At 41.0% G+C, this 25,373-nt stretch overlaps 1 protein-coding gene across 1 annotated transcript in view; it reads right to left on the bottom strand.

The window, feature by feature from the left end:
• LOC106576855 (peroxisome proliferator-activated receptor gamma coactivator-related protein 1) overlaps positions 1-23,398 on the bottom strand; it is a 52,076-nt gene extending 28,678 nt beyond the window's left edge. Inside the window, exons 1-4 of the mRNA XM_014154333.2 lie at positions 23,255-23,398; positions 3,251-3,376; positions 2,936-3,088; positions 185-265 (exon numbers count right to left, since the gene is read on the bottom strand). Of these exons, the coding sequence (XP_014009808.2) occupies positions 185-265; positions 2,936-3,088; positions 3,251-3,376; positions 23,255-23,335 (441 nt within the window). The 5' untranslated portion in view covers positions 23,336-23,398. The remainder of the gene's footprint in view (positions 1-184; positions 266-2,935; positions 3,089-3,250; positions 3,377-23,254) is intronic.
• Between the last annotated feature and the right edge of the window lie 1,975 nt (positions 23,399-25,373).

Genomic DNA, 25,373 nt, shown 5'->3' with positions numbered 1-25,373 from the left:
TCATCTGGACCACCTACATATGCAGACTTTCACACCAGCTAGACTATATGGTGCGTCTGCACTTCACCGCAATAGGTCTCATGATTCCTTCGAAGACTAATGTACATGTCAATATGAAAATGGAGCAAACGCTACAGTGATACAGTTGAAGGCATGTACAACAGGGAGGTAATGAAGCTGCTACCTTTCCGGTGGAGAACTGTCGCGTGTTGCAGGGCGTCTCGCTTTCTGGAGGCGAGTGGGACAAGCAAAGCAGTCTCCTCAGCTACAATATCAGAAGAAAAACACAAGACAAACAGTGAAAGTTATGCATTAAATTTAAAAAAAAAAAATCATTGGAACACATTGTCACCAGTTTCTTATTTGTTTAGACAGCCCTGCTTCCTAAAGCTGGGTACATCTCAGCCCTATGAAGTTTACCGTCATGTATACAGTTAGACCTAGGGGTGTAACGGTTCGGGTTTGGTACGTATTGCAGTTTTAGGGTGACGGTACAGCGAGAAAATGAAATTACAAAAGTTTGTTTAAAGGCCTATTGCAGTCAAGTGATTTTCCTGTGTTTCATATACATTTCCACATTAGGTTGGAATACTTAAATTGTGAAAATGACGACAGCGCCCTTTTAGTGTATGAGCCGTTTGAAAAGTGGGATTGAGTACTGGCCTTCCATGGGGACACCACCACGCTGTTAATTAGCAAGAGAGTTGTGCGTATATCTGTGGCTATAAATGGCTCCTGTCATTTCTTTGGCCCGGTCAGAATCAGCTATGAAAGGCTGCTTGGAGACGAAGTGGCGTTATTATCCATTTCCATCTTGCTCCGGTAGTTGGAATACTGGGCATGATGACAGCATAAATGTGTCAAGATGTTTGAGGTGTTGGCAGTGGCATAGGTTATTTTCGTTGAGCATTGGCGACATACTGTTAATATTCTATCCAAAACTGTCCATCGGCATGGGAATCTACTGGGAAGCCAAAACGTTCCAAACTGGAGATTTAAACGATGGAGACTACTCGTTCGTCGGCCCCACCACAGGCCATTGTACAGTAGAAGTTCCTGGCTGCACCTCACAAAATGACAGTTTGAAATGCGGATTACAACATACATATATGCTTTAGAGGTCGACCAATTAGGATTTTTCAACGCCGATGCCGATTGGACAAAAAAAAGCCGATACTGATTTAGTCAGTCAATTTATATATAACAATTACAACAATACTGAATGAACAATAAATCCTTTTATTTTACTCAATACATAACTAAATAGATTTTATTTTTAAATAAATGAAACATGCTCAATTTGGTTTAAATAAGCCATAAAGTGTTGAAGTGTAATATGTGCCATGCAAAAAAGCTAATGTTTAAGTTCCTTGCTCAGAACATATGAAAACTGGTGGTTCAATATTCCCAGTTAAGAAGTTTGTTTGTAGTTATAGGAATTATGACACATCGACTATTTCTCTATACCATTTGTATTTCATATACCTTTGACTATTGGACGTTCTAATAGGCACTTTATTGCGAGCCTAATCTCAGGAGTTGATAGGCTTGAAGTCATAAACAGCGCTGTGGTTCAAGCATTGCTAAGAGCTGCTGGCAAACGCAGTAAAGTTTGAATGAATGCTTACAAGCCTGCTGCTGCCGCCTACCACCGCTCAGTCAGACTGCTCTATCAAATCATAGACTTAATTATAATATAAACAGAAATAGGAGCCGTTGGTCATTAATATGGTCAAATCCGGAAACTATCATTTCGAAAACAAAACTTTTACTCAGTGAAATACGGAACCGTTACGTATTTTATCGAACGGGCGGCAATCCTAAATATTGCTGTTTCTTTGCACAACATTCAATATTGTCATAATTATGTAAAATTGTGGCAAATTAGTCTTTGTTAGGAAGAAATGGTCTGTGCAGGTGTTCTTACACGTGGTCTGCCACTGCGAGGACAATCAGCTGTCAGTCATGTCTCTCTGTAGCGCTGTCTTAGGCGTCTCAGTACAGACGTTGCAATTTATTGCCCTGGCCACATCTGCAATCCTCATGCCTCCTTGCAGCATGCCTAAGGCACATTCACGCAGATGAGCAGGGACCCTGGGCATCTTTCTTTTGGTGTTTTTCAGAGTCCGTAGAAAGGCCTCTTTAGTGTCCTAAGTTTTCATAACTGTGACCTTAATTGCATACCGTCTGTAAGCTGTTAGTGTCTTAAGAATGGTGCATGTTCATTAATTGTTTATGGTTCATTGAACAAGCATGGGAAACGGTGTTTAAACCCTTATCAATGAAGATCTGTGAAGTTAACTCGATTTTTACAAATTATCTTTGAAAGACAGGGTCCTGAAAAAGGGAAGTTTCTTTTTTTGATGAGTTTATACATATTTTTTATGGCAGGAGACAGTCCGATTCAACCGTCCTAGTGGACTAATACATTGCGGACACCGCAAGGATGGCACACCAGTATAATTTACGTTTAATTCCCATAATTTCTCATCTATGGTTGTTATGGTAATTTATGTTAATGCATTTAATATGTTATTACCGTCTCACCGTTATTATTGGAGTGGACCTGGTTGCAGACCGCACAATCTAGGCTACACTTCTGCGGAACAAGTCTTGGTTTATTTCATTACATTTAGGAGTTGTCAATTTATTCATCGTCATTTGTTTGTAGCGCTCCTGTCAACGTTGAGTAAGGACGCGCACCTGAATATACATAGAAGTAGCCTTAGGCTACTCGGCCTCCACGAAAATGGAAGCTTATAAATGTGCCTATTTGGGGGATCTGATTATTTCTGAATGAAAAGTTCGATAGTGGTGCTGAGTTAAGTAATTTGTTCTTCACCTCAAACAGCAAGTAAACAAAGTCTGTTTTTACATGTTCGGAGTTGTGCAGCATGTCAAACAGGGATAAGTTCAGTTTGTATGTGGGACTCACCGGAGAGTGTTCCCGGCCTTTCTGGCCAGTTAGTAAATCAGAGTCTGGCAGTGTGTCGAAAGGGGACAGGTTCTCGTTGTCCACGTTATCCAGGATCTCAGTCAGAGCTGTGAGCAGCGTCGCCTCGTTATCCTCATCAAGTCCAACTTTATTCTGAGAGAAATTTATTTTTAAATAAAATTTCACAATTCAGAAAATTCAGTTAAATTTGAACTATTAGCAAAAAGTTAAATTACATAAGTGGCTCAGGTCAGAAGTAAAGCAGAGCACTATATAGGAAAAAGGAAGTGATTTGAGTTTTGTTCTTAGCCTTACCTCTCCTGTGGTTGTGTCCTCAAATATGGACAGTATGGAGGGGTCCAGGCAGCACAGGGCCTCCAGAGCCTCTCCCGTCTCCAGCTCCAGACTGTCATTAGACAGGCCCCCATGGAGGATCACCGCCTGATGGGGAGAAATGGGGGGAGTATGGGTCAGTAAGCCTGAAGAACCAGAAACCAACAAGTCAAAGCGATCCAAAATCGACCACTAGCGCCAACACCCAGGCAAGTTACATCATATTTGATGCATTGTTTAATCAATATATCCAGTACTGATCGATAGCATCATCTTGCCCTTTGATCGGCTGGGAATGTATTACTTTGACCCTGCGCCATTCCTCTCAAACCTACACATGGAGAGCAGGCCTACCACTAATGGCTCTAAGTTATGGACACAATTTAGGATACCCGTTTTTAAACCAATTGAGATATAGCCTATGACAGATGTGAATCTTACATTAACTATCGAATTCACATCTAGATGCATGGGCTCCAATACGTTTCAGTTTGAAACAATTCGGTGGGATACATGCTGCATTAACATAATTTTCCATTTTAAATTAATAGGAGCTGGGCCTCTGATTTTAACAGCTTAGAGAAAGAGGTCACTGCAGACAGATCCAGCTCAATTGTTAATCAGCAAAAAGCCAACAACCGTTACATGCAATAACGTTCGATAGGCTACTGAACTGGAGGAGAGGACGCGTCAATTAACCGGTGTTTCCTGAATAAAAATAGCAGCAAACATTAGTGAACCTTCGAGTCGTACGTTTTGAAAATCGGTTTTCTGACCAGTGCATGATTAATTTGGATAAATTTGGCCTCCCACAGACCGATGCACTCACTATGGTTGGCGTATCCAGATTTTCATATCTTCCTTCTCACCCCGGGATTTACAGTATTAACAGTTTGTGGTTGGGGAAAAAAGCCCAATTGGCATCTACCAGAATGCAAAAAAAATAATTCACAAATCGTGAATTTGCATGGAGGCTGCCAGCTAAATATGGTAACGAGCACAAACAAAAACACATTTCTAAAGATATATCTTTGAGCTTGCTTGCCTATCTATATAGGTTGGAGCAACAGTGTCATTTTGGGTAAGTTGACATTTACAAGAGAATTTGAACGAGAAACTAAAATGAACAAAGTTGATGCATGCAGTACTGGCTCTCCAGCAGCATGTCTACACTGTGTGGAGTCCGCCGTCGCTTGGGCAATGATCTGCTTGGAGGGGGGAGGAGCAGACAGGCTGACAACGGAGAGGAGAAAAGAAAACGCAAGGAAATCAAGAGTAGTGGCGGCTGTACAAATAACTCAAAGGGGATTTGCCTTCCCAAACACGGCAGAAACTAATATGAGCCGTCACCTTCATAATTCAGCCACTTACTTCGATAGCAAGTTAAACTAGGGGTTGTGTTAACACATTCTCACGCAAGAAAAGGAAAATGCATAAGAAATGCATTGCTGCATTATTTTTTTTTAAATAGATCTAAAATATTTATATTGTAATATCAGCATCACTAATTTTGTGCTTCAGTTGCACTTCTAAACCCAGATGAGATATGAATGGGCATTATCAGCAGACAACGCTCTGACTGATGCGCAGCTTCTTTTCTCTGTACTTCAGTGTGGCCAGCCTATTTTCTACCAGTGAAATGCAAGACTAACTAAGCAAAACATTATTCTAATGTACACTAGACAGTGTTGGGAAGGTATCCAGTTCACTTGGCTTTCCACAGTTAGGTTAAAGCCTTATTCTAAAATGGATTAAATGCCCGCCCCCCCAATCGACACAATACCCCATAATGACGAAGCAAAAAACAGGCTTAGAATAGTACAAATTTACACAATAAAACCCGTTTAAATAAGTATTCAGACCCCCTTCCTCAGTAATTTGTTGAAGCACCTTTGGCAGCGATTACAGCCTCGAGTCATCTTAGGTATGACGCTACAAGCTTGGCACACCTGTATTGAGAGTTTCTCCCATTCTCAGCAGATCCTCGAACAGGTTCAAGTCCAGGCTCTGGCTTGGACACTTAAGGACATTGAGACTTATCCCAACCCACTCCTGCATTGTCTTGGCTGTGTGCTTAGGGTCGTTGTCCTGTCGGAAGGTGAACCTTCCCACCAATCAGAGGTCCTGATCGCTCTGGGGCAGGTTATCAAAGGAACACTTTGCCTCAATCCTGACTAGTCTCCCAGTCGCTGCCATCCCGCTTCCACCGCAGGGATGGCAACACCCCGCTTCCACCGCAGGGATGGTGCCAGGTTTCCTCCAGACCTGACACTTGGCGTTCAGGCAAAAGAGTTCCATCAGATCAGAGAATCTTGTTTCTCATTGTCTGAGATTCCTTTGGGTGCCTTATGGCAAACTCCAAGCGGGCTGTCATGTGCCTTTTACTGAGGCTTCTGTCTGGCCACTACCATAAAAGGCCTGATTGGTGGAGTGCTGCAGAAATGGTTGTCCTTCTGGAAGGTTCTCCATTTCCACAGAGGAACTCTGGAGCTCTGTCAATGTGACCATCGGGTTCTTGGTCACCTCCCTGACCAAGGCCCTTCTTCCCCGATTGCTCAGTTTGGCTGGGCGGACAGTTCTAGGAAGAGTCTTGGTGGTCCCAAACTTCTTCCATTTAAGAAGTGAGGCCATTGTTCTTGGGGACCTTCAATGCTGCACATTTTTGGGTACCCTTCCCAGATCTGTGCTTCAACACAATCCTGTCTCGGAGCGCCACTGACAAATCCTTTGACCTCACTGCTTGGTTGTTGCTCTGACATGCACTGTCAGCTGTGGGACCTTAAATAGACAGGTGTCTGCCTTTCCAAATCATGTCCAATCAATAGAATTTACCACAAGTGGACTCATATCAAGTTGTAGAAACATCACAAAGGATGATCAATTGAAAACAGGATGCACCTGAGCTCAATTCCATGTTTCATAAATATGATTTATTTTGGAAAAAATATCCAAAAATCAGTTTTCAGTTTGTCATTATGGGGTAGTGTGTAGATTGCAGAGTATTTAAAAAAAAAAATGTTTTAGAATAAGGCTGTAACGTAACAAAATGTTGATAAAGTCAATGGTATAAATACTTCCCGAAGCTCTAAAACATACACTAAAGTATGTTGACACCCCTTGAAATTAGTGTATTCGGCTATTTCATTGAAACGTGTTGCGGACAAGTGTATAAAATCGACCACACAGCCAAGCAATCTCAATAAACATTGGCAGTAGAATGGCCTTAACGCAGAGCTCAGTGACTTTCAATGTGGCACCATAAGATGCCACCTGTCCAACAAGTCAGTTGTCAAATTTCTGCCATGCCAGAGCTGCCCCGGACACCTAAGTGCTGTTATGAAGTGGAAATGTGTAGGAGCAACAACACATCAGCCGTGAAGTGTTAGGCTACACAAGCTAACAGAACTTGACTGCGGAAGCGCTGTGTAAAATCGTCTGTCCTCGGTTGCTCACTACCAAGTTCCAAACTTCCTCTGGACAATAAGCACAGGAACTGTTCGTCGGGAGCTCCACGAAATGGGTTTTCATGGCCGAGCAGCCGCACACAATCCTAAGATAACCATGCACAATGCCCAACGTTGGCTGGAGTGGTGTAAAGCTCACCACCATTCAAGTCTGGAACAGTGGAAACGCTTTCTCTGGAGTGATGAATCATGCTTCACCATCTGGCAGTCTGACGGAAAGATCTGGGTTTGGCAGATGCCAAAAGCACACTACCTGCCCCAATGCATAGTGCCAACTGTAAAGTTTGGAGGAGGAATAACGATCTGGGGCTGTTTTTCATGGTTCGGGCTAGGCCCCTTAGTGTAGGGAAAATGCTACAGTGTACAATGACATTGTAGACATTTCTGTGCGTCCAACTTGGGAAGGCCCTTTACTGTTTTAGCACGACAATGCCCACATGCACAACGTGAGGTCCATTAAAAATGGTTCTTCCACACCGATCTGGAATAACATGACTGGCCTTCACAGAGCCCTGACCTCAAACTCATTGAACACCTTTGGGATGAATTGGAACAGATTGCGAGCCAGGCCTAACCGCCCAACAGTGCCTGACCTCACTAATGCTCGTGGCTGAAAGGAAGCAAGACCCTACAAACGTTCCAACGTCTAGTGGAAAACCTTCCCAGAAGAGCGGAGGGTGTTAAAGCAGCAAAGGAGGGACCAACTATATTAATTAGAGGTCGACCGATTATGATTTTTCAACACCGATACCGATTATTGGAGGGCCAAAAAAAGTCCGATACCGAGTAATCGGCCAATTATTTATATTTTTTGTAATAATGACAATTACAACAATACTGAATGAACACTTATTTTAACTTAATATAATACATCAATAAAATCAATTTAGCCTCAAATAAATAATGAAACATGTTCAATTTGGTTTAAAAATGCAAAAAAGTGTTGGAGAACAAAGTAAAAGTGCAATATGTGCCATGTAAAAAAAAAAGCTAACGTTTAAGTTCCTTGCTCAGAACATATGAAAGCTGGTGGTTCCTTTTAACATGAGTCTTCAATATTCCCAGGTAATAAGTTTTAGGTTGTAATTATAGGACTATTTCTCTCTATACAACTTGTATTTCATATCCCTTTGACTATTGGATGTTATTATAGGCACTTTAGTATTGCCAGTGTAACAGTATAGCTTCCGTCCCTCTCCTCGAACCAGGAACACATCGACAACAGCCACCCTCGAAGCAGCGTTACCCATGCAGAGGAAGGGAAACAACTACTCCAAGTCTCAGAGCGAGTGACGTTTGAAACGCTATTAGCGTGCACCCAGCTAACTAGCTAGCCATTTCACATCGGTTACACCAGCCTAATCTTGGGAGTTGACAGGCTTGAAGGGGTGGGTATAATTTGTGGAACGTTCCAACAGGAATCTGTTCCAAAAACATAAAGTAAAAGGTTGCCAACCAACAACGCATACAAACATAGCTAACTAGCAACACACAGAAATATGAGCCTTAGGTCATTAATATGGTCGAATCCGGAAACTATCATCGCGAAAACAAAAGTTTTTTTTTCATTCAGTGACATACGGTACCGTTCTGTATTTTATCTAACGGGTGGCTAAATCTAAATATTCCTGTTAGGCATCGATGTTTATGGTTAGGTACATTGGTGCAACGGCAGTACTTTTTCGCAAATGCGCTTGTTAAATCAACACCCGTTTGTCGAAGTAGGCTGTGATTCAATGAAAATTAACAGGCACTGCATCGATTATATGCAACGCAGGACACATTAGATAACTACACATGGTTGATATTACTAGTTTAACTAGTGATTATGTTAAGATTGATTGTTTTTTTTATCAGTCTAATGCTAGCTAGCAACTTACCTTTGCTTCTTGCTGCCCTCGCGTAACAGGTAGTCAGCCTGTTAATCCTTGTGGAGTGCAATGTAAGGCAGGTGGTTAGAGCGTTGGACTGGTAACCGAAGGTTGCAAAAACGAATCCCCCCTGAACAAGGCAGTTAACCCCCATTTCTAGGCCGTCATTGTAAATAAGAATGTGTTCTTAATCTGACTTGCCTAGTTAAATAAAGGTGTGTAAAAAATTAAATACAAAATATATTTAAAAAAAGAAAATAAATAAATAAATAAAATCTGTGGCCAAAAATACCGATTACCGATTGTTATGAGAACTTGAAATCGGCCCTAATTAAAAATCGGCCATTCCGATCAATCGGTCGACCTCTAATATTAATGCCCATCATTTTGGAATGAGAAGTTCAACAAGCAGGTGTCCACATAATTTGTCATGTAGTGTAGCTGGCTACATTCTTTCTATATGCCTAAAGAGAAGTGGCAATGCATAGCTTAAGCAAAAAACTAACAAAAAAAATATATATATAAAATAATTACAAAAACTTAGCTTTTTCATTGTAACCTCATTTACTTGTGGCTGCCAGCCAAATAGCGGTGCACTTCTGTTGACACTGATGAAAACGAAGCTATGTATTTTCTATGAAGGAACACTAGTGTTGCATGTCCCTGATCAAGCAAAGAAACACATTCGATATAGAAAGAAATTGCCAATCAATACAGAAATGGACTCGCATGCTCACGCTTCCTCCCGTTGTGCCATTTACAAACATGACTGGCTCAACTGTGCTGGGGAACTAAGTAAGCTTCATAACGTATAATGGACCAATGCCAGTGTTGCACGTTATACTGTAACCATGGTAATATCACAGTACCAAAACATGATAAACATTTTTGAATACCATAGCACCGTTTCACACAATACTTCAAAATTTCTCAGCCCCACCGACCTAAAAAACCCGCACCTGTAATAAAATGTATAAAGTCAGTTGTCAATAAATTCCGTTAAATTTGAAGCAACAGCAACAGTCGCTTGTATGCACCGGTCCAATAATGTCCACTTCACTTTCATACGCATATCATGTGTGGCAGCTGTAATCCACCAGCTGAATCCTCTTCCAGCCACCACTCACCTGCTTCTCTCCGTCCGCTCTTCATGGGCATCTATTCTTCAATCATTTAAAAAATAAATGTAGCCTTGATGGCGAGGGGGGGGATGCAGACCCTGATCGGTCTTCTGTTACATTTGATACTTTGAAGCAGTGCGAGCAAAGTCCATAAATCTAATTTCATTCCTGGTATGACCAAGAGCACAGGACAGACTGATAGGCTTTGCAAGTTTGCTGTCACACTGCAGTGCCAAAAAGGAAAAACGGCTTTGCGACTGTCATGCTTGAAGTGTTACAGCAAAGGAAACAGCTCCTCTAGGTCAAACAGCAGTTTTTTTAAGGACTCACAACTGGCACTACTTTCTCTTTCTGCATGATTTTACACACATTTGATATAATTTCACAAACCATGTTGCAGGCGGTTTTATACTAATCCCGGACCGCTTATTATTGTTTTGATAAACTGTTGTTCAGTCATGTTAGCAAGCTAGCCAACGACCTGGTAACTTGACACTAGGTCTAGGCAAGTGATTGGCACAGGAAGAAAGGAAAAGGGTCTGCTATTCATGAGTTGTGCTTAAAAAAAAAAATAAAGTAGGATTCATATAGGCCCATTTAAGACAAAACTATCAACAAAACAAAAAATAAATAAAATTGAGCACTTTCTGGTACACATTACATTCTGTTTGGTGCCTAACATTTTTAAAGTTGGGAGTGTGTTTTAAAGGAACATTCCACCAAAAAATGCTTGATGACAAGCCAAACATCCTGGGACTGTCAACATTAGACTAATGAAAGAAAATAAAAGATTGTTTCTGGGTGAAGTTTCTTTAAATGAAGAGTAAAGGTTTTATGCAGTGGTTTCCCCTTATCGCCAATGACAGAGGTCATTATGCACAAACTCTGCAAAATAGAAACATCCATTTTTAAAAGATGCATTTTTACAAATTAACTTCAGAGATTCATTGTAAAGGGTTTAACCTGTTAGGGCTAGGGGGCAGTATTGACACAGCCGGATAAAAAAACATACCCGATTTAATCTGGTTACTACTCCTGCCCAGTAACTAGAATATGCATATAATTATTGGCTTTGGATAGAAAACACCCTAAAGTTTCTAAAACTGTTTGAATGGTGTCTGTGAGTATAACAGAACTCAAATGGCAGGCCAAAACCTGAGAAGATTCCATGCAGGAAGTGGCCTGTCTGAGAAGTTCTGTTTCATCTTGGCTCTTTTTATTGAAGACTGAGGATCTTTGCAATAACGTGACACTTCCTACAGCTCCCATAGGCTCTCAGAGCCCGGGAAAAAGCTGAACGATATCGAAGCAGGCTCTGGCTGAAACACTTTATCGCGTTTGGCAAGTGGCCGCTCAGAGTACTATGGGCTTAGACGCGTGCCCGCGTCGACCGAATGCTTTCTTTTCCTTTGTCTGTTTACCTAAACGCAGATTCCCGGTCGGAATATTATCGCTTTTTTATGAGAAAAATGGCATAAAAATTGATTTTAAACAGCGGTTGACATGCTTCGAAGTACGGTAATGGAATATTTAGAATTCTTTTGTCACGAATTGCGCCATGCTCATCACCCTTATTTACCTTTTAGGATAGTGTCTAGAACGCACGAACAAAACGCCGCTGTTTGGATATAACGATGGATTATTTTGGACCAAACCAACATTTGTTATTGAAGTAGAAGTCCTGGGAGTGCATTCTGACGAAGACAACAAAGGTAATAACATTTTTCTTATAGTAAATCTGACTTTGATGAGTGCTAAACTTGCTGGGTGTCTAAATAGCTAGCCCTGTGATGCCGGGCTATCTACTGAGAATATTGCAAAATGTGCTTTCACCGAAAAGCTATTTTCAAAATCGGACATATCGAGTGCATAGAGGAGTTCTGTATCTATAATTCTTAAAATAATTGTTATGCTTTTTGTGAACGTTTATCGTGAGTAATTTAGTAAATTCACCGGCAGTGTTCGGTGGGAATGCTAGTCACATGCTAATGTAAAAAGCTGGTTTTTTGATATAAATATAACTTGATTGAACAAAACATGCATGTATTGTATAACAATGTCCTTGGGTTGTCATCTGATGAAGATCAAAGGTTAGTGCTGTATTTAGCTGTGGTTTGGGTTTATGTGACATTATATGCTAGCTTGAAAAATGGGTGTCTGATTATTTCTGGCTCGGTACTCTGCTGACATAATCTAATGTTTTGCTTTCGTTGTAAAGCCTTTTTGAAATCGGACAGTGTGGTTAGATTAACGAGAGTCTTATCTTTAAAATGGTGTAAAATAGTCATATGTTTGAAAAATTGAAGGTTTTGCATTTCTAAGGTATTTGAATAACGCGCCACGGGATTACACTGGCTGTTGAGTAGGTGGGACGCAAGCATCCCACCTAGCCCATAGAGGTTAAACACTGGACTGAGGGCTTGCAGGCATGTTGTAAGGCAGGTCCTCACCAGACATCACCGGCAACAACGTCTCCTGTGGGCGCAAACCCACCGTCGCTGGACCAGACAGGACTGGCAAAAAGTGCCCATCATTGACGAGTCGCGGTTCTCACACGGTTGGATTCTCGTTCAATGTCGAAGGAATGAGCGTGACACCGAGGCTGGTACTCTGGAGCGGGATCGATTTGGAGGTGGTGTCCGTCATGGTCTGAGCTTGTAGGCTATCAATGCTGTGCGTTACAGGGAAGACGTCCCCCTCCCTCATGTGGTACCCTTCCTGCAGGCTCATCCTGACATGACCTTCCAGCATGACAATGCCACCAGCCATACTGCTTGTTCTGTGGGTGATTACCTGCAAGACAGGAATGTCAGTGCCCGATTTCCTGCAAGACAGGAATGTCAGAGCCCGGATCTCAATCCCATTGAGTAAATCTGGGACCTGTTGGATCAGAGGGTGAGGGCTAGGGCCATTCCCCCAGAACTTTCCAGGAATTTGCAGGTGCCTTGGTGGAAGAGCGGGGTAACATCTCACAGCAAGAACTGGCAAATCTGGTCCAGTCCATGAGGAGGAGATGCACTGCAGTACTTAACTTTTTTGGGACAGGGGGCAGCATTTGGAATGATGAAAAGCGTGCCCAAAGTAAACTGCCTGCTACTCAGGCCGAGAAGCTAGGATACGCATATAATTGTCAGATTTGGATAGAAAGCTCCAAAGTTTCCAAAACTGTTAAAATAATGTCTGAGTATAACAGAACTGATACGGCAGGTGAAAACCTGAGGAAAATCCATCTAGGAAATGCTATTATTTTGAAAGACTTATGACCCAGTTCACGATCCCTATGGCTTCCACTACATGTGGCAAGTCTTTAGGCATTGTTTCAGACTTTTACTCTGAAAAATGAGGGAGAAAAAAACACTTTCAATGAGATGACAGTGGACATTTCCAGACATGAGTCCTGCGCGTGACCCGGGAGTGCGCCTTTATTTTTTATTTTATTGACGAAGCTATTGTCCGGTTGAAATATGATCGATTATTTATGACAAAAACAACCTGAGGATTGATTATAAACATCGTTTGACTTGTTTCTATTAACTTTTATGGTAGTTTAGATTTTTTGTCTGCCTGCTGTGAACGCGCTTTGTTCCAATTGATTACTGAACAAAACGTTTTTTTGGACAAGGTGACTTTATCGAACAAAACAAACATTTATTGGGTAACTGGGAGTCTTGTGAGTGCAACCATATGAAGATCAAAGGTAAGTGATTAATTGTATTGCCATTTCTGACTTTTGTTGTTACTCCTCTACTTGGCTGGTTACTGTTTGTAATGTTTTGTGTGCTGAGCGCTGTCCTCAGGTAATCGAATGGTATGCTTTCGCCATAAAGCCTTTGAAATCTGACACCTTGGCTGGATTAACAAGAAGCTTTATTTTGATGTTCTACACTTGTGATTTTATGAAAGTTAAATATTTATAGTAAATTAATTTGAATTTGGCGCTCTGCAATTTCACCGGATATTGTCGAGGTGGGACGCTAGCCACTGTTCCATAAGTTAACGGGTGATGATTTAACGCATTCGCAAAAAAAAAAGCACTGTCATTGCACCAATATGTACCTTACCATAAACAATGCCTTTCTTTAAAACCAATACACAAGTATATATTTTTAAACCTGCATATTTAGTTAATATTGCCTGCTAACATGAATTTCTTTTAACTAGGGAAATTGCATCACTTCTCTTGCATTCTGTGCAACAAAGTCAGGGTATATGCAGCAGTTTGGGCCGCCTGGCTCGCTGCGAACTGTGTGAAGACCATTTACTCCTAACAAAGACTAATTACATTTGCCAGAATTATACATAATTATGAAATAACATTGAAGGTTGTACAATGTAACAGCAATATTTAGACTTAGGGATGCCACCCGTTAGATAAAATACGGACTGGTTCCGTATTTCACTGAGTAAACGTTTTGTTTTTGAATTGATAGTTTCCGGAATTGACCATATTAATGACCTAAGGCTCGCATTTCTGTATTAGGTTTTAATTAAGTATGATTTGATAGAGCAGTCTGAGCGGTGGTAGGCAGCAGCATGCTCATAAGCATTCATTCAAACAACCCTTTCGTGCGTTTTGCCAGCAGCTCTTCACTGTGCTTCAAGCATTGAGTTGTTTATGACTTAAAGCCTATCAACTCCCGAGGTTAGGCTAGTGTAACCGATGTAAAATGGCTAGCTAGTTAGCGGGGCGCACGCTAATAGCGTTTCAAACGTCACTCGCTCAGACTTGGAGTAGTTGTTCCGCGGGCTATTGCAGAGCGATGGGTAACGATGCTTCGAGGGTGGCTGTTGTCGATGTGTTCCTGGTTCGAGCCAGGTAGGGGCGAGGAGAGGGACGGAAGCTATACTGTTACACTGGCAATTCTAAAGTGCCTATAAAGAACATCCAATAGTTAAAACGATATGAAATACAAGTGGTAGAGAAATAGTCCTATAATTACAACCTAAAACTTCTTACCTGGGAATATTGAAGACTCATGTTAAAAGGAACCACCAGCTTTCATATGTTCTGAGCAAAGGAACTTAAAACGTTAGCTTTTTTTTTTTTTTTACATGGCACATATTGCACTTTTACTTTCTTCTCCAACACTTTGTTTTGCATTATTTAAAACAAATTGAACATGTTTCATTATTTATTTGAAGCTAAATTGATTGATGTTAAAATAAGTGTTATTACAAATATATATATATAAAAAAATCGTCCAATTAATTGGTATAGGCTTTTTTGGTCCTCCAATAATCGGTATCGGCGTTGAGAAATCATAATCGGTCGACCTCTAGTGTGAAGTTAAAATCAATGTGTTGTATAGAGAAGTGTGAATCAGGTTTGTGTAGCACATGTGCCTAACATTTAGAAAAAGGGAAGTGCCTGGGACAGGGTGAACAGGACGCTAGGCCACTGACATTTTCCGTATCGGGATACTTGGCCTGGTATCGTATCATTAGTATAAGTTTGGTATCGTGTAGGCAATGTTCCCTCTAAGCTGACGCACCCACCGGCAGTGTGCTAAAGAAATAGCAGTAGCCACCTGCAGAGCGCAGACAAAATATCAGCCCCACCAGAGAGACGCACAAGATTTTAACTTCACTCAACTTTCTAGAGTTATCCCTGTTAACACCATCAACGTTTCCCTTGACTGATCGAATCGACACAATATTAGCCACTTCCAATGCAACATACCAAAACAAAACTACGCAAGAGATTGTTGTAGGCAGAACACGGAGAAGGATTCTATTGCACATGACTCAGCCCGTACTCTACAGACCTGTGCGCCATAAACAATCAGTGCTGCAGTAAGCCTATATGGAAATAGACCATTACCATATATGGAACTGTGCCATTTAGTTTGAACTGGACGGTGTTTACAGCTGTGGTTGAGAGCAGATGCGCTTATGTTGAGATCAAAGCAAGAGCTGAATGTAGCCATGCGTGCACATTTTGTTCACATCCTTTGCCAGTGAGTTATTAGCATAGTTCTACTACATTTGTAGTCCGCAAAAGGAAAGTGATCGCTTCCTAACAAGAGCACAAAGGTGTGCATTTCTAAACATCTTTGAAAAGTCAGGTAAAGAGGTTGTCGTCTTAAAGAGGAAATGTCGTATTTTGTGACAGGCTTGAATAAGCCAAGAGGTCAATAGGCAGAGGGTAGCATATTTGTCTGATTCTCTGTAGTAATGGCATGGAAATAATGCAATTTATTTTGTGGTTTCTTCCATCAAACATTTTTCTCAAAAGTCTCATGGAATGTAGGCCTACATTGATCGTCACATTGGCTGCCGCTGTTGGCCGAATGATATTACAGCTATTTCCACGTTGAAATGTTATGGGATGCATTTTCTCCATTGTTTGATGGTAGGCCTACATTACGATCAAATAACCACGTAGCCTACTAGGGCACTTTAAACTAACTTAAAGTGGTACAGCCTCAGTGTTCACAGGAAACGCACGCTGGAAGCTGCACAGAATTAGGGACTTCCCAACGTTCAAGTTCACACCCAGACCTGAAATTTGCTCAGTGCCAAAATAAAGAGGGACCATCACGTGTAGCCAACACAGACATACCAAGAATTATTTAGCCATTTGATTTAGAATTTTAAGAGCCCTGGAGGTTAACCAGAGGTTAACCTGTTGTGGTATAGGGGGCAGTATTTTCACGGCCGGATAAAAAAAACTTACCCGATTTAATCTGGTTACTACTCCTGCCCAGAAACTAGAATATGCATATAATTAGTGAATCAGCGCCACAATTTACAAAAATACTTGCCATAAACATTGATACAAAATTAAACTGTCATTTAACAAATTAGATGAACATCTCCTTTATGCAAACGCTATGAAAGATTTCAAAAAAGCTTCACGAGGAAAGCACTCTTTGAAATAATCTGAGTACTGAGCTCAGAAAAATACACTAGGCGATACAGATAGCCGCCATCTTGGGGGCATCTAAAATCATACATTGCATTAGAAATATTCCCTTACCTTTGATCATCTTCATCAGAAGGCACTTCCAGAAATCCCAGGTCCAAAACAAATGTTGTTTTGTTCAATAAAGTCCATAATTTATGTCCAAATAACTCCCTTGTTGTTCATGCGTCCAGTAAGCTACTCCAAGTGTAGAAAGCGCGCGGACGATGTCGCAACGAAAAGTTACAAAAAGTTGTATTTCTGTTCGTTCAAACATGTCAAACGTTGTAAAACATCAATCTTTAGGGCCTTCAGAACGTGAAGATTCAATAATATTTCAACTGGACGGTTCCTGTATCTTGTAAAAAAGGTTTTGGAACGGGAGGATCCTTGCTCGTGAAGGCGACCCAAGAAGTGATGTCACCCCCTGCCTCAACAACTTCCCCTCCTTGTCATTCGGGCTCTGTTCATCGTAGAAGCTTCAAACAACTTTGTAAAGACTGTTGACATCTCGTGGAAGCCGTGGGAAGTGCACAATTATTACTACGTCACAGTGTATTCAATAGGAAACGACTTGAAGAGCCCATGCATCCAGATTTCCACTTCCTGGTAGGATTTCTCAGGTTTTTGCTTGCCATACGAGTTCTGTTATAGTCAGACACCATTCAAACGGTTTTAGAAACGTCAGTGTTTCCTATCCAAATCTACTAATAATATGCATATCCTAGCTTCTGAGTTTGAGTAGGAGGCAGTTTAATATGGGTACATATTTTTTCCGAAATTGTCAATACTGCCCCCTAGCCCCAACAGGTTAAAGGTATTTGGGCTCCCGAGTGGCACAGCGGTCTAAGGCACTGCATCTCAGTGCTAAAGGCATCACTACAGACCCTGGTTAGTCACTTTGTCCCCACCTACATGTACAGATTACCTCAACTAGCCTGTACCCCCGCACACTTACTAGGTACCGGTGCCCCCTGTATACAGCCTCATTATTCTTAGTGTTACTTTTTATTTTAGTCTACTTGGTAAATATTTTCTTCTTGAGCTGCACGGTTGGTTAAGGGCTTGTAAGTAAGCATTTCACAGTAAAGTCTACACTTTTTGTATTCGGCGCATGTGACAAATGAAGTTTGATTTGGTTCGATCCTTGGCCGCATCACAACCGGCCATCGCACAATTGGCCCAGCGTCGTCCGGGTTAGGCCAAAGAATGTTCTTCACTGATTTGCCTAGTTAAATAAACGTATTAAAAAAGACTGGACTAAACATTGAATTTCACATTACTGTCATTAGCCAAAATAAAGCTTTGAATAACAGATTCACTACATGGGACAAATGTCCCCTTATTTTAGGCACATATCTCCATATATATCCATCAATTGCTGTAACTGGTACCGGGGACCTACAGACGAGTCGAGGCATGTGGGTGTCCTAGAGCAGAATTGAGCACGCCATCGTGTTCTTGAGAACCTAATCTTTCAATAGATCATAATAGTTTGTAGGTCAAACCGGCTGGACGCTACAGATGATTTTGTGCATAGACAGATTTTCACCTTGCCTCATGGTCACAAACACCACTATAGCTCTGCCACCTTTCACTGCGGCTGAGGAAGGTGATATCGGCAGATTGAGACACTAACCATTCTATAAAAAAATTAAATAAACACAGCTAGCTTAATGAAACAGACGGATTTTGATGGGGACTTGTGCATTATCTTAGATTTCTGCGGGGCGTGGAAATTGTAGGCCAAGGGTTAACGGTGGGTAAATGTACTACTGGTGATCTATGTAATGGGGAATTGATAGACAATAACAAAGGGCAAACAATTCACACAAGTAAGCTATAAAATACAAACACTAAATGGCAGGAGACAGCACATTCTAGAGTAATGTGCATCTTAGCTATACTCTTGGACTGTGCCATCCCTGCGGCCTCCGCAATGGATTAGTCCACTGAGACGAAACAGGTGTGGCACCGAGATATTTTTTCTCAACCGCATGACACTATTTTTTAAACACGTGTTTAAACAGTTGCCTAAATGGGGTCAGTCCTACTATTGTGCCAACACTAATGCATATTGGTGAATTGTTACATCCCTAGCCTAGATGAATCCTAGCTACTTCTGAAGCACATGTGCACTAGAAACTAATACTGAATCCTGTAAATGCATTTGTTATTATAAAATGCTAAAACCTTGATACAAATAGATAATTGAAAATACGAAAGTGTTTTGTGGAATATTACGTTCTACATTGTGTAAAAGCACTATTTTCTTACTGATATGCATTACATTGAAAATTGTACACCGTCTCCAAGTCAGGTTTGTGATCTACAACAAGCAAGAAATCTGTCATTCAATGATCTCCTTTCCTGTGCCCCCAAATGTTTGGGTATACTGGTAAAGCTACCAGGTCATAAGCTAGCTACCAACGACGTAATAAACATGACTGAACGACGGGTAAGCAAATGGTTAATGGTTCGAGGAGTTTTATAAAGTCATGGTTTATGAATGTAAAATGCGGCCAGCCAATCCGCTAGAGTATTAGTACAACTCATTCCACGGAGTGGTGAGGGTCTGCGGGTTTCCCCTTTCAATTAAGACCTAGACAACCAGGTGAGGGGAATTCTTTACTAATTAGCGACTTTAATGCATTAATCAGGTACAAAGGCAGAGCGAAATCCCGCGGACACTCAGCCCTCCACGGAATGAGTTTGACACATGCGCTATAGGAAGACAAGTTCAGCGGGTATTATGGATCATATCTTTTGAACTAATTGGGCCAGAAACCAGTTTTCGCTGGTGCAGTCAACAAAGTTACAAATCTATGCTCAGTTCTCTATGGCATTCAGAAACGGTACAGTTTAGCTTAAAACCTGTTAGGGCTAGGGGGCAGTATTGACACGGCTGGATAAAAAACGTACCCGATTTAATCTGGTTACTACTCCTGCCCAGTAACTAGAATATGCATATAATTATTGGCTTTGGATAGAAAACACCCTAAAGTTTCTAAAACTGTTTGAATGGTGTCTGTGAGTATAACATAACTCCTATGGCAGGCCAAAACCTGAGAAGATTTCAAGCAGGAAGTGGCCTGTCTGAGAAGTAGTGTTTCATCTTGGCTCTTTTTATTGAAGACTCAGGATCTGTGCAATAACGTGACACTTCCTACGTCTTCCATAGGGTCTCAGAGCCCGGGAAAAAGTTGAACAATATCGAGGCAGGCTCTGGCTGAAACACTTTATCGCTTTTGGCAAGTGGCCACTCAGAGTACTATGGGCTTAGGCGCGTGCCCGCTTCGACCGAATGCTTTCTTTTCCTTTGTTTATCTAAACGCAGATTCCCGGTCGGAATATTATCGCTTTTTTATGAGAAAAATGGCATAAAAATTGATTTTAAACAGCGGTTGACATGCTTCGAAGTACGGTAATGGAATATTTAGAATTCTTTTGTCACGAATTGCGCCATGCTCGTCACCCTTATTTACTTTTTAGGATAGTGTCTAGAACGCACGAACAAAACGCCGCTGTTTGGATATAACGATGGATTATTTTGGACCAAACCAACATTTGTTATTGAAGTAGAAGTCCTGGGAGTGCATTCTGACGAAGACAACAAAGGTAATAACATTTTTCTTATAGTAAATCTGACTTTGATGAGTGCTAAACCTGCTGGGTGTCTAAATAGCTAGCCCTGTGATGCCGGGCTATCTACTGCGAATATTGCAAAATGTGCTTTAACCGAAAAGCTATTTTAAAATCGGACATATCGAGTGCATAGAGGAGTTCTGTATCTATAATTCTTAAAATAATTGTTATGCTTTTTGTGAACGTTTATCGTGAGTAATTTAGTAAATTCACCCGCAGTGTTCTTTGGGAATGCTAGTCACATGCTAATGTAAAAAGCTGGTTTTTGATATAAATATGAACTTGATTGAACAAAACATGCATGTATTGTATAACATAATGTCCTAGGGTTGTCATCTGATGAAGATCAAAGGTTAGTGCTACATTTAGCTGTGGTTTGGGTTTATGTGACATTATATGCTAGCTTGAAAAATGGGTGTCTGATTATTTCTGGCTCGGTACTCTGCTGACATAATCTAATGTTTTGCTTTCGTTGGAAAGCCTTTTTGAAATCGGACAGTGTGGTTAGATTAACGAGAGTCTTATCTTTAAAATAGTGTAAAATAGTCATATTTTTGAAAAATTGAAGTAATATCATATCTAAGGTATTTGAATAACGCGCCACAGGATTCAACTGGCTGTTGAGTAGGTGGGACGCAAGCGTCCCACCTAGCCCATAGAGGTTAACCATTAAAAAAATCTGCGCAATGATCTCAACTTAGAATTCCAGGTGGCACAGCAAAATATTTAGGAGCATATGCGACAAATGGTCACACCCTGGGACTACCTACACACTAGCACAACAAGGTAATGTTACACAACAGGACTATGAAGCAGGTTAGGGCTGATTTGATGTGAGCAGGACAAACAAACAACACACAAGGATAGGAGCCCTGGGGAGTTACCAACTGATCCAGAATCTGTCCGGGTGGTGTGTACGAGAGGGGTATCTGTGCGTCTTTAGAACTAGGCCAGGGTGGGAAGTTTGTCTTCTACAGTGAGGCACTCTGACAAGGAATCCGCCTCAGGCAGAGGGTTCACGACATCACATAGCCCAGATGTCAGAATTGCATGTTAACAATCATAAAATCAAACCCACATACTAAATACCACACAGCATCCAATACTCTTTAGTTCTTTCAAATCAGAAGCCAGTGAGTCACCTATGAAGCTCAGTCTCCATCTGAGCTTAATGCTGCAGCAGCACAGCCCTAATGAGGATAACTCTTTGGAAGCTTTCCAACATACATAATGTTAGATTGGGCCAAACTATCATAGCATTTGTAGCGATAAATGTAGCCTAGTATCTAGGCCCCCAGTCCAAGTGTGAAACAGAAGATGTCCCAATGAAGAAAAAAAACATGTTTATCATGCTGTTCATGTTATGAGGACAGCGTGAAGTCTTCAGCAGCAAACAAGAATCGATTATATTCATTTAAAAAGTATTCTTATGGTAGGACCTAAAGAGTTTTGTTCACTACCGTCCACTTACACAAGACCAATCGTCACGTAATGGATGTCTGGGACAGGCTTGGGCGCTTTGCATTCCATTTATGGGGGTAAATAAAAAATAAATGCAAGTACAACTGCAATAAAATCATTGAACAGCACATATACCTCATTCCTAATCTATATAGCTGTCGATTATTTAGGAAGAGAATGTTTGGCTAAATTACCATCTGTCACCCACGTGTCGTTCAGTCCATGCACAATTACCTGACCCTGCGCAGTAGGAAATGTTGCTACCAGCACCTCGCCCAAAGGGATCTCCTTCCTCATTACCACGTGTTGCACTACAACAAACGCGGCTCCGTTGTAGGAAAGACCGTTGCTACCCTCGTGGAATCCTGACAGCATTGTATACACATCTGTGCTAATAATACCTCAATTACAACTCCGTTGTCTGAAATATACACAAACTGGTATGCAAGTTATGGTTGACCGAGGAAACGTAGCTAGTGCTGTTGGTTTGAGTGCGTCAACATCAGATTCATTCGCAAACACCACGTGTTGCTCATATTTATGAGCATGGTATTGGAAATAATATTACAATCTCATATACAACCTCGGGTTAAAAGAGAAGTGTTGCCAATCGCCCAAAGGTGTGCCATTGTCTAAAACAAGGTTGGACGTGTAGCCAGGGGTTCACTCATTTCAAACCATTTCTCAAGCCAACTTACCTGCAGCCATTTAACTGTAAAACAACGTTGACGATAATGTCAACTTTGTACATTACATTGACAACCTATATACTTGCATTCACGATTATGCAGTTTCATTGAATGGTTTACGTCATACATTTACAACCACGTGGGAATGAATCATCTTGAGACCGAATTTAAAGCTAGGCCTAAAATAACATCCGTTAATATGGCGCATATAGATTGCCTTCACACGTTTAATCAACACATTTGGTTATATGATGTTAAAATTGCCGGACATCGACTTGTCACGATTTTATACGGATATCCAGCTAGTTGTCAATGGCCTCATCTTAGCCAAACAAACTGGACAACTCCCTATTAGTCATCCATGTGGTTTTACGTTAACTAAATTCGTACATTCAGTAATGGCCATAGGATTACTACACTATATGCTCATTGCCTTGTTTGACCGATGTAGTAAACAATGAAATCAAAGGCTAAATTCAACACATTTAAAGCCAACATTAAAACACGTTGTCTACAGCTAACCACACATCCGGGCATTATCCCGGCTAGCAATGCGTTACTTAGCTAGCCGGCTACTTCAGAAGGTTTGTATACTAACTAATACAGCAGTTAACAGACACCCATGAAAACATTCTACGTATAAATATATTTTAGTTGTAATCTTACCATCTGCTAATAATAATGCCATGATTCGTCTGTGCAGCAGTTATTTTATCCACGTGTCACTTTTTCCAGCGCATGATTCCCAGCACACGAGACATTCACATACAGCAGAAATACACGCATGATACCAAATATGAAACACTTAAGTGTCAAATCATTGTACTTTACCTCGTCCAGTGTATTTGTTGCGAAAAAATCCATGTTGCAGGCAGTTAACATCGTCTCGCCTGCTCCCCACCGCGCCGCCATCTTAGCAACAACTCTTGCTCTTTACGGGGATTTTTTTTTTTTTTTAAATGTGAATCGTGCACTGATGGAACGAGACGGGCGGGGACACGTGGTATTTGGATTCCCGGCTAAATGATCTATAGGGTCAGAGTTTAACTCCGCCCTCACGGCGAAGTCTGGACCAATCTATGGTCTGGACCTACTGACAGTGGCATAAATCACAAAGTTTCCCATACCCAGAGATGCAACATCATGAGACTTTCGCGAACGCTTGCGTGGCAGACCAGGCCGGGGTTAGGGGTATGATATTGTTCCTTAGTTGTTCATATTCTAGAAATCCAAAGGCTAGATTCGAGCTAATGCCTTAAGTATTTGAACATGTCATTACCCCAACCTTGTGACAAACTGACACATTTGCTCCTTTGCACCTCAGTATCTCTACTTGCACACTCATCTTCTGCACATCTACTACTCAAGTGTTTAATTGCTATATTGTAATTATTTCGCCACTATGGCCTATTTATTGCCTTACCGCCCGTATCCTACCTCATTTGCACACACTGTATATAGACTTTTTCTATTGTATTATTGACTGCATGTTTGTTTATTCCATGTGTAACGCTGTGTTGTTTGTGTCGCACTGCTTTGCTTTATCTTGGCCAGGTCGCAGTTGTAAATGAGAACTTGTTCTCAACTAGCCTACCTGGTTAAATAAAGGTGAAATAAAATTTTACAAAATCTTCAAAAACTAAATTATATCGAAGAAGTGGCTTTGATTTTTGACGGCCTGCACATGCGCGAGACCACCCCAACGTCGCCATGACATCGCCTTAAAGCGTGATCGGGGATTTCTATAGCAGAAGCAGTTTCTTCATACTGTACCGTTTTTTATTATACGTCAGTGGTCTGGACCAGGGATGGCCAACTAAACTGCCGGCCCGCAGATCAATTTCCAAAAACACCCCAGTCAATTTTTTCAATCAAAAAATTTAATAATTTGGAACTCAGTCAGGGTCTCAACCAGTGGTGGAAAAAGTACTAAATGGTCATACTTGAATAAAAGTGAAGATACCTTAATAGAAGTTATTCATGTCAAAGTGAAAGTCACCCAGTAAAATACTAGTTGAGTAAAAATCGAAAAGTATTTGGTTTTAAATATACTTAAGTATCAAAAGTAAATGTAATTGCTAAAATATACTTAAGTATCAAAGTACAAGTAAAAGTATACATAATTTCTTATTCCTTATATTAAGCCAACCAGATGGCACAATTCTCTTGTTTTTATTTATTTATGGGTAGCCAGGGGCACACTCCAACAATCAGACATCAATTACAAAAAAAGCATGTGTGTTTATTGAGTCTGCCAGATCAGAGGCAGTAGGGATGACCATGGATGTTCTCTTGATAAGTGTGTGAATTTGACACATTTCCTGTGTTGGTAAGCATTGAAAATGTAACGAGTTCTTTTGGGTGTCAGTGAAAATGTATGGGGTAAAAAGTACATCATTTTCTTTAGGAATGTAGTGAAGTAAAAGTAAAAGTAGTCAAAAATATGAATAGGTAAGTACATATCCTAAAAAAACTACTTAAGTAGTACTTTAAAGTATTTTTACTTAAATACTTTGCACCACTGGTCTCAACTTACTGTTAGAATAGTAGAATACACAAGGTGCACCATGGCAAAATGTGTAGAATTGCAGGATATAACTCTCAAACTTACATTTTTCTCTCTGGGGTCAAGACTGTGGTCAGTTAAATGTTTAGCCCGTGAGGTGGGGGTTCCCCCAACCAAATCTCGGTTAGGGCCCCCAAAATGCTAGCTTACCGGTATAATGGATTTAGTTAAGAGAGGTAAGTACTCCACAAATAGATGATAAAAATCTGTCTGGTTATGGGAACACAGACCCACGAGCCACTGCGGCCGCTCATGATGAGTTCAGATTTTTTTGTGGCCCCCATCAAAGTTGCCCATCCCTGGTCTGGACAGTGAAGTTGGTAGTGCTCACATGTTCTAAAGGCGTTCGCATACATAAGTTCGCTTTTCATCATTTAGCAGACA

Source organism: Salmo salar, chromosome ssa18 (assembly GCF_905237065.1).
Source record: "Salmo salar chromosome ssa18, Ssal_v3.1, whole genome shotgun sequence".
NCBI lineage: Eukaryota > Metazoa > Chordata > Actinopteri > Salmoniformes > Salmonidae > Salmo > Salmo salar.
The sequence above is the reverse complement of the archived record's forward strand: the minus strand, read 5'-3'. Positions and strand labels throughout refer to the sequence as shown.